Source organism: Microtus ochrogaster, chromosome 1, assembly GCF_000317375.1.
Source record: "Microtus ochrogaster isolate Prairie Vole_2 chromosome 1, MicOch1.0, whole genome shotgun sequence".
NCBI lineage: Eukaryota > Metazoa > Chordata > Mammalia > Rodentia > Cricetidae > Microtus > Microtus ochrogaster.
Window position 1 is genome coordinate 46,225,188 of NC_022009.1, and position 10,086 is coordinate 46,235,273.

Sequence of the window (10,086 nt, forward strand, 5' to 3'; positions counted from 1 at the left end):
ATAACTATCTATTCATTCTTCAACTCCATCAAAGACTCCAGAAGGATATAATACTACCTAAGTAAACAAGAAATAAGAAAACTCTAGAAATGACAGAGACATCTCGCTGCCTGGACAGTCACCCAAAGTTCTTTTGTACCGTTGGGGCATCCATCTTCAGCCTTCAGGTCCATAGTATCCTGCAGACATTTTCATCAAGCAGGAAATTCCAAAGACAGTTCAGTCACTTTCTGTCAGAGGGGGGCACCAGATCTCATTACAGATAAATGTGAGCCACCATGTGGGTACTAGGAATTGAACTCAGGACCACTGGGAGAATAGCCATTGCTCTTAACCTCTGAGCCATCTCTCCAACCACACATTAAGTATTTTAAACTGGGTGTGACGATCACACCTTTAATCCCAGCACTCAAAACCCAGCAGGAAGAATTTCCTATGGAGTTTCAGGACAGCTAGGGATATTTAGAGAGATAGTTTCAGGCCGGGTGGTGATGGCACATGCTTTTAATCCCAGCACTTGGGAAGCAGAGGCAGGTGGATCTCTGTGAGTTCAAGGCCAGTCTGGTCTCCAAGAGCTAGTTCCAGACTGGCTTCAAAGCTACAGAGAAACCCTGTCTCAAAAAACAAAAAAACGAGAGAGGAGAGAGAGAGATACAGTTTCTCAAAAGAAAAATTAACTAATTAATTACCGAACTGGAAGGATTTTATTGTAGTGCTATTTTTGTCAGCATGTGTGAGCGCTACGAGGTGTTAGTGTCATGCATCTCCAGCACTGGCACAGTTTCTATCGTTTATGTTCTTGCTTTCTACTACACAAAATGTTTATGATTCAAATTTTAGAACTTTTTTGGAGGAGCGGTTTTGAGACAAGGTTTCTCTGTAGTTTTGGAGCCTGTCCTAGAACTAGCTGTTGGAGACCAGGCTGGCCTCCAACTCACAGAGATCCCCCTGCTTCTGCCTCCTGAGTGCTGGGATTAAAGGCGTGCGCCGCCACTGCCTGGCTGCTTCCCACTTTTTTTTTTTAATTTATTTATTATGTATACAACATTCCTTCCATGTATGCTTGCAGGCCAGAAGAGGGCACCAGATCTCATTATAGATGGTTGTGAACCACCATGTGGTTGCTGGGAATTGAACTCAGGACCTCTGGAAGAGCAGTCAGTGCTCTTAACCTCTGAGCCATCTCTCCAGCCCTGCTTCCCACTTTTTTACGATGAATTTTTGTGAGTTGGAGTCTTGCTCGGTGGGCAAGGCTAGCCTCCAATATCTGGGCTCAGGCTTTTCTTCTTCCTGCACCTGCAAGTACCATGGTTTGCTTCACTGATTTTCACTCTACAGACATGACTTTTCAGGAGTACTCCATTCTTCATGGAATAATTTTTTTCCATTCTAGAATTCTGTTATAACGTTTATTACTTTAGAAGCATTCGTATTCCAGTGCACATACCCAGAAATCGATATATCAAATGGTACTTGTTTAATGCAACTTTAATGTGTGAGCTTGTCCTTAGTATTTAAACTTTGAACGGAACATTCATGTAACTTTATGGTTCTCCTAGCAAACAACTTTAAGTTCCACTTGAGGCTTTAAAAATTCATTAGCTTTAGCCGGGCGGTGGTGGTGCACGACTTTAATCCTAGCACTCAGGAGGCAGAGGCAGGTGGATCGCTGTGAGTTCGAGGCCAGCCTGGTCTACAAGAACTAGTTCCAGGACAGGCTCCAAAACTAGAGAGAAACTCTGTCTCGAAAAACAAAAACAAAAAATTAATTAGTTTTACCTTTATTACGAGGTATTAAGTACTCGACAAGAATATCATGCACAGATTCAATGTCTAGGTCCCGCAGCTAGGGGCTGTGACCCTCGCCGCTTCCTTTAGAAGTGATGGAGTGCCGATGTTAGCACAGGAGACACAAGTGCTAACACGACCAACTTTCTCAAGAACCAGTCAGTGCTCACCGGTCAGGTTTCAGGTGAGATTTGAAAACACAAGTCCTGTACATTTATGCTCTTCTTTCAACTCCGCTTTCAAACAAGCGGAAATAAAACCGTGGGGTGTAATAAAATCCCGTCCTTCTCTATCTTCTGCGAAACTGCGTCGGGGAGGCGAAGAGGGGCTCGGGACCCGGCACCCACCCCAGCTCACGCGGGAGGGCGAGCACAGCTGGGATGCACAGGTCCAAACACCGGCCTTCCCCACTCGTCTCTCTCACGGTCCGCGGGACAACCAGCCGGCCGAGGTCAAAGCGGCGTCCTCCCTCGGTTTCTCCGGATGAGGGTCCACTCAGCGAAGGTCAGAGCGCCCACAGACTCAACTCACCTCAGCAATGCTTAACTTGAGCGCGGCGCGCTCGCTCCCACAGTCACCGAGAGGGCGGCACCCAGGGGAGGAGCTTGCGCACGCCCCCGACGGGCGGAGCGCCCCAGGTGAGCACGCGTGCGCAGTGGGACCGTAAATCAGCCCTCCCCCTTCGCCTTGGCCCGCCTTCGAGGGGCGGGCTCGCGAATGGGCGGGGCCACGAGGAAGGGGGTGGGGAGTGGAGAACGAGCGGCCGAGGACGGCGCCTGCGCGGTGGGCGTGATCCGGGCACTTAGGGCAGGATGAACGCTGCTTTCCAAGATGGCGACGGAGGGAGGAGGGAAGAAGATGAACGAGATTAAGACCCAATTCACCACCCGGGAAGGTCTGTACAAGCTGCTGCCGCACTCGGAGTACAGCCGGCCCAACCGGGTGCCCTTCAACTCGCAGGGATCCAACCCTGTCCGCGTCTCCTTCGTAAACCTCAACGACCAGTCTGGCAACGGCAACCGCCTCTGCTTCAATGTGGGCCGGGAGCTCTACTTCTATATCTACAAGGGGGTCCGCAAGGTACCGACCCGAGCGTCACCGGGAGCACGCCGGCGGTGCGGGCCGAAGCCGGGAGCTGGGCGGTGACAGCGAGGCCGGGGTGACCGGTGGGGGCGGCCAGCGCTGGTACTTTTGAGTGGGCCGGTAACTCCGCCGGGGTACTCCGGAGTGAGGCGGGTGGCGGCGGCGGTGCCTCGAAGGGGAAGGGGCTCTGGAATCGGGGCCGGAGAGACCCTGGGAACGGTAGGGTCCGTCAGGTTCCGACACTGCCGGGGAGCGGGCCTGAGTCCCCGGAAGAGGTGCGGCGGCCGTCTTAGGTGGCCTCGCTTCCAGGGAGGCTCGAGAGTCCTGCCCTGAGTGAGAGGACCGGGCGCGAGGCGGCTCGGAAAGGTCCGTAAGGCGGAACCGGGACAGGGAGGCGGAGGACTTGGAGACTAGGTCAGAAAGGACCTGCTCGGCACGCAGGGCTACTCCACCTGCTGCCGCACTGACACTTCCTCGGAGCCTCTCCTCCCGGTGTCAACACTGTTTCTAAAATCCTTCCCGGGAGGACTGCTGTCATTGTCTTCGCCGAGGGAACCTTCTCCCTAAAGATTTTTGAAGAGGGTCATTCTGTCCCTTGTATTATGGCAGGGCTTGAGTACTCGCACATGGGAGGTGGCAATGATGTTTTCAATAGGCTAAGTTGCTTCAGAGGTTTTCTGTGTGAGCGTGCCTAGATTTATCTTGTCTGACGAGTCAGGCTATGCCCCAAACAGGGAGGGATGTGCCTTAAATGCTACTTTTAAGTAACCGGCCAAGAACTTAACAGTAATTCTGGGAAGCATGTCATAGTGTTTTAAAATGTCTCGTTAAAAGCAGCAATTTATTGACGCTTTTCTTTCTGTCATTGGCAATGTAACTATGTTCTGAGAGTTGCTTGTTTTTAACTTTTGGCTGTTGAGTGAGGAATGAATGTACCCCATAGCACCTCGGATGGAATGTGACAAGGTGATGAACGATTAACTTATAAATGTTCAGTTAGTGGGAAAATAAATTGTTCATATCGAAGAGTACACATTACCAAGGATTAATATATCCAGAGGTTTTTTTCTTTTATGTTATTTTGTATGGTTATGAGAACAAGGAAGGAGATAATGGTATGCAAATGTTGCGTGTTGTTTCTTTAGTCCAGAGTGAATCTTTGATTTGGGTTTAGTCGGTGTACTACGGTGTTGGGTGGTTTTTGCAAATAGTTGGTTGACTCTTCTCTCTTTTGGGATTGGAAAAGTTGCGGTTTATAGTGTAGGAACTGAAGTTTTAGTGTTGACTTCCAACTTTGTTATTGACTCATTGGTGACTTTTGAAACTTTTCCTTGCATTTCTTTAAAAAGGAGAGGGTTTCAATGCACATTAGAATTCGTAATATAATAGCTACAATGGTCGTTAGAGTTCTGACACTCAGTAGATGTAAATTATAGAAACAAGCACTAAGAGTAACTGTCAGAAAAGAAGCTGCTATCTCAACATTCCTTCTTTGAATAACAGATTATTAAGGTTTTTCTCTGGAAATAATTTTAAAGGACTATGTTATCTAAGCATGTTTAGGGGCTGGGGAGTTGGCTCAATGATTTAAGAACTTGCACTGATCTCGCAGAGGACTCCAGTTTAGTTCCCAGAACCTGTGTCAGGCTATTCCCCAGTACCTGAAACTCCAGGTTCAGCTGATACCCTTTTCGGAGTTCTGAGTACTCGTAATTTAAAAAAATAAAATAAATCTTAGAAAAATTAGAATTAGATCCTACTGTGGTTGTGCACACCTGCAATCTTAGCACTCAATTTGTGATTTTTGTGGCCATCCAGGACTATAGTTAGCAGATTGAGGCCAGTCAAACATGGGTTATATAGCAGGAACTTACCTCAAAAAAAAAAAATCCAAAACCAGGTGGGTGTGGTGGTGACAGCACGCACCTGGACGGGTGGATCTCTTTGAGTTCAAGGCCAGCCTGGCCTACCTGGCTCATTTGTAGGCTCATTTGGGCTACACAATTAGAACCTATCTCAAAACTAAAAACCAAAATAATGATATAAAAATGCAGTGTGCTTCAAAGTTAAATTCACAGGGTCTGGAAGATTGATTGCTCAGTAGAATTAAGAGTGCTTGGTGCTCTTCAGAGTCCAGATCCCAGCTCCTGCATCAGGCAGCTCAGAGCTGCCTGTAATCACTACTCCAGAATATTCAAAGCCCTTCTTCAAACCCCCTTGGGCACCTGCGTCCATGTGGCATTAACATATATATGTATAACTAAAGAATGAAAAAGTTTAAAAAGTGAAATTTATGCCATGCGGTGGTGCACACACCTTTAAACCAGCACTGGGAAGCAGAGGCAGGCAATCTCTGTGAGTCTGAGGCCAGCCTGTTCTACAGAGCGAGTTCCAGGGCTGGCTCCATAGCTACTGAGAAACCAAAAAAGAAAAAGAAAGAAAGAAAGAAAGAAAGAAAGAAAGAAAGAAAGAAAGAAATTTACTTGCATTAATGATTACTAATTTGGGTGTTGCTTCCTTTCCCCCATTTTTTTGTGCCCCTACCCCCCAGTGTTGGGTGTGGACAGAACCTCAGGACCTCTGTCATTTGTTAGGCAAGTGCTCCCTTGCTATGTTAAGCATCCAGCCCTGAAAGTCTTTTCTGGATCATTCTTACGACAAACTTCATCTGGATCGAGTAGCTCTGGTTTGCATAGTAAGAAAAAGACCATTCGTTTAGAAGTATTCTTAAAATGGTGTTCTAAGAGCTTGAAAACTACACTACAACTTTCTTGAAAACATGTCTGGAACACTTCCACACGCCTTTAATTATAGCATTTGGGAGGCAGAGGCAGATGAATATCTTAGTTTGAGGCCAGCCTAGTCTACAAAGTGAGTTCCAGGACAGCCAGGGCTACACAGAGAAACCTGTCTCAAAAAAGGGAAAAAAAAGTCTGAAATGCATAAGTTGCCTTTAACTGGGTGATTTGAGTGCTTTGATACTTTGTATGTATAAAATTTTATCAATCTTGAGATACATTTGTATTTTTGACATATTTAAACTCTGGCGTATAAGTGGCTTTTTGTTTGATGAGGTCTTAAATAGACCAGGCTGGCTTTGAACTTATCAAGTAGCAGAGGATAATCTTGAACTCCTGATTCTCCTTTCTTTTATCTTTCAAGTTCTAGGCCGGGTGGTGGTGGCACATGCCTTTAATCTCAGCACCTGGGAAGCAGAGGCAGGTGGATCTCTGTGAGTTTGAGGCCAGCCTGGTCTACAGAGCTAGTTCCAGGACAGGCCCCGAAGCTACAGAGAAACCCTGTCTCGAAAAACCAAATAAATAAAATGCAAAAAAAAAAACTTAAATAAATCAAATTCTAGGAATATAGATACCACAGGATGGTGGTGAGTTTTGGCTCTGATTTTAAAATAGAGCTAATAATTTGCCCTGTATAAGGAGGGTTGACAATTAGAGGCCACCCTTCACCATATAACCATATAGTGAGACCCTATCTCAATAAAGCAAAGTAGTCATCTTTTTTTTTTTCCTTTTTTTTTCTTTTTTCTTTTTCTTTTTTTTTCTTTTTTCTTTTTTTATTTCTTCTTTCTTTCAAAGTAGTCATCTTTAGTTAGGAAGTCAGAACTTACTTTTAGGGTAAGTAGTAAATAGGTCTTTTACTGGCTATTTTGACTTGTTTTTTGTTTTTTCAAAAAACTTTCTTCAAGAATTATAAGTTGTGTTTGTGTGTGAGAAAGGGAGAGAGAGCACGGGCGAGCTGGGGCTCAAACCCAATGGTCTCATAATACATATTAGGCAAGAACTCTTGCCACTGAGTCACATCCCTCAGCCCAAGACGGATGAAATTTTACAATTATTTAGATCACCTAGAAGCCCCAATTTGGTTGAGATTTACAACTAAATTAAACATGTGTAAAACAGGTAGTATTGAACCCAGAGTCTTAATGTATCCTGGGCAAACACTACCACTGAACTGTCCATTCCCTTTGCGCATCTCCCCCCCCCCCAATTATATTTTGAGATAGGGTCTTACTATGTAGTCTAGGCTGACCTTGAATTCATGTTCTGCCTGAACAGGTCCTGGGATTACAGGCATTCACAAGCTAAGTGTATGTGTAGCACGAATTCTAATTGGTTTTAATAATAAAAACCCGGAATCAGATTTAGGAGTTAAATGCTGAAAGATCAGAGAAGCAGAGCAGTCAAGCGCTAGTTCTTACCTCTATTGAATCCTCAGACCAAAGGGGTGATCCTTCCCTACAAATCCTCAGACTGAATGCTGCAAGCTCCTGTCTCCTCCTGCTTTATATTCCTTTCTCCACCCAGCCATATTACTCCTGTCTCAACAGCCCTAGTACTGGGATTTAAGATGTGAGCCACCACTGTTTGACTCTGTTTCTTTTGGATGGATTCAATCTCTTATAGCCCAGGATGGCCTTGAACTCATAGAAATCTGCCTGCCTCTCCCGAGTGCTGCAATTCAAGGTGTGAGCCACCACTGTCTTGCCTCTATGGCTAATTAGTGTGGCTAGCTCCACACTCTGATCTTCAGGCAAGCTTTATTTGTTAGAGCACACACAAGCAATCACCACATGTGTGTGTTCTCTTTCTTCAGAGGAAGCATGGGGAAGTAGTCTAACACTGAGGAGTACAATATGGGCTCTTTTAAATGCTTAGAGATCGAAGTCTAGCAATAGATGAGTAGATGATATAGGTATAGGTAATTTCATCTCCCTCAGAAAACCAAGGCTAGAGAGGAGATACGTTTATTAGTGGTTTTCATTATAAGGAAACGGAAGCACATGTGAGCATAAAAAATTGTTTTAGACAAATCACACTTTTTTTTTTTTAATTTTCAAACAGAGTTTCTTTGTATAACAGCTCCGGCTGTTCTGGAACTTGCTTTTAGACCAGGTTAGCCTAGAACTCACAGATATAAGCCTGCCTCTGCCTCCTAAGTGCTGGGATTATATATATATATATATATATATATATATATATATACATACATATATATATATTGTTTTTTTTTTTTTTTTGGTTTTTCGAGACAGGATTTCTCTGTAGCTTTGGAGCCTGTCCTGGAACTAATTCTTGTAGACCAGGCTGGCCTCGAACTCACAAAGATCTGCCTGCCTCTGTCTCCTGAGTGCTGGGATTAAAGGGGTGTGCTGGCCTTTAATCAAGCCTTTTAAATCCATACTGTAGGTACTTCAGAATTTACCCATTGTTGAGTTACACATTATCTTACTGGGTTTTTTTTTTTCCTTCCTTCCTTCCTTCCTTCCTTCCTTCCTTCCTTCCTTCCTTCCTTCCTTCCTGATTTATTTATTAATTATGTATATATACATTGTTCCACCTGCCTGTATTCCAGAAGAGGGCACCAGATCTCATTGTAGAGGATTGTGAGCCATCATGTTGGTGCTGGGAATTGAATTTAGGTCCTCTGGAAGTGCTCTTAACCTTTGAGCCATCTTTCCAGCCCCTACTTTTTCTTTTTTGACATAGGATCTCACTGTGTAGCTTTGGTAGGCTTGGAACTCACAGAGAGATCCGGTTGCCTCTCCTCCCCACCTCCCAGTTTTGGGTTTAAACATGCCAGGCCTTCACTGAATCTGTATCAGCCTTATGTGGGAGATGGAAACACCTTTGATTTCTTATGTTCTGAGATAAAGTTTGTGAACTTGTTTTGCTTAGTTGAAGACAGCATGAACATCAGTATTTTTTTTTTTTTTATGGTTTTTCGAGAGGGTTTCTCTGTGGTTTTGGAGCCTGTCCTGGAACTAGCTCTCGTAGACCAGCTGGTCTCGAACTCACAGAGATCCGCCTGCCTCTGCCTCCCGAGTGCTGGGATTAAAGGCGTGCGCCACCACCGCCCGGCTATGAACATCAGTATTATAGTGCACTAATCATTTCAGCAGATTTGAGTGACTACCGTAATCCTAGTAATATTGAGCAGGATGCTATGAGAGATGAGAAAGACACCTCCCATGGAACTGTGAACTACTAGCTTTTAAATATTTTATGAATTATTCTATTATTTTAAAGATTGTTTTAGGAAAAAGATCCCAAAGGTAACTATTTTATTGGACCTGTCTTTTTATTTTGTGGAGACTGTTTTTATATCAATGTGAATGGTCTCCATTCAGATCTCAGTTTAACCATCACCTCCTTCGCAAATCCTTATGTGAATTCACAGGTTAGATCAGTTCCCCTTTACATGTTCTCACAGCACCCTGTATTTTGCCTTCTTGACATTTTCTCAGTTTGTAATTCCCTGTGAGAATATCTCTTTTGTAGACAAAGCTTCTTTACAGCGGATTGGGCTTTTCCTGCTGTCTTCTCTTTGCCCATTGCAGTGCTCATCATTGAGGCAGGACCTTTGCTGCCGTATCTCTTGAGTTGAATGACTCAATAAAGCTGTGTCTACTCATGCAATACCTTCAAAAGGTGTCCAAGTGGGTCTAAAAGTAATATGTGTAATTTTTAGTAGTTCCTATCTTAAAAAATATTCCAGTACTACCAATAGGTAATAAAGTTAGAGACAGTAAACAAATGCTACAGATTACTTTATTGTTGTTTTTGAGACAGGGTCTTAATTTGTAGCCCTGGTAGGGCCTCCAGGCTCACTATGTAGACCAGGTTGGCCTGGAACTCATAGTGATCTGCCTGTATTTGCTTCCTCAGTGCTGAGCTAAAATGTAATACCTCCACACCTGACTTGCAGATTGCTTTTATCTATTGCTATTAAACCACACTACCTACAAGACTCATGTACTAGGAACAATTGCTTTAAAGTTGTAGTCTGTGGGACATGGTATTGCACTCCTGTAATATCAGCAGTTGGAAGGGGAGGCAAAAGGACCAGGATTTTAAGGCCAACATTGGGTACATAAGACCCTGTCTCAAAAAGCTGAACCAAATCAAACCAACTATATTCAGATTTACTCAACATGCAGACCAAACCTCCTTGCTCCTTCCTCCCCTCCCATTTCAGACTCCACACCATGAATGTGCTGCTCAGGACTTTATTGATGTGATGATTCCTGTGGTACATGGGAATTAAATTTTGATGGGTCTAAGGCCTGTTATCTGTTAAGATTGTATGATTACATACTCAATTTTATTTTATTTTATTTTTTGGTTTTTTGAGACAGGGTTTCTCTGTGGCTTTGGAGCCTGTCCTGGAACTAGCTCTGTAGACCAGGCTGGTCTC

General features: G+C 44.2%; 1 protein-coding gene across 7 annotated transcripts in view; it reads left to right on the forward strand.

Moving 5' to 3' along the window:
- The first annotated feature begins 2,571 nt into the window (after positions 1-2,571).
- Wdr20 (WD repeat domain 20) overlaps positions 2,572-10,086 on the forward strand; it is a 76,816-nt gene continuing 69,301 nt past the window's right edge. For 5 of the 7 annotated variants that reach the window (XR_003377280.1, XM_005343559.3, XM_013346403.2 and 2 more), the window contains exon 1: positions 2,572-2,868. Coding sequence is in view for 5 of the 7 variants with exons in the window: in XM_005343559.3 (XP_005343616.1) it covers positions 2,620-2,868 (249 nt within the window). In the remaining 2 variants the exon portion in view is untranslated. Of the gene's footprint in view, positions 2,869-2,953; positions 2,974-10,086 lie in introns of those variants that run through there. The other 2 variants (XM_013346408.2, XM_026781227.1) reach the window with 2 other exon arrangements.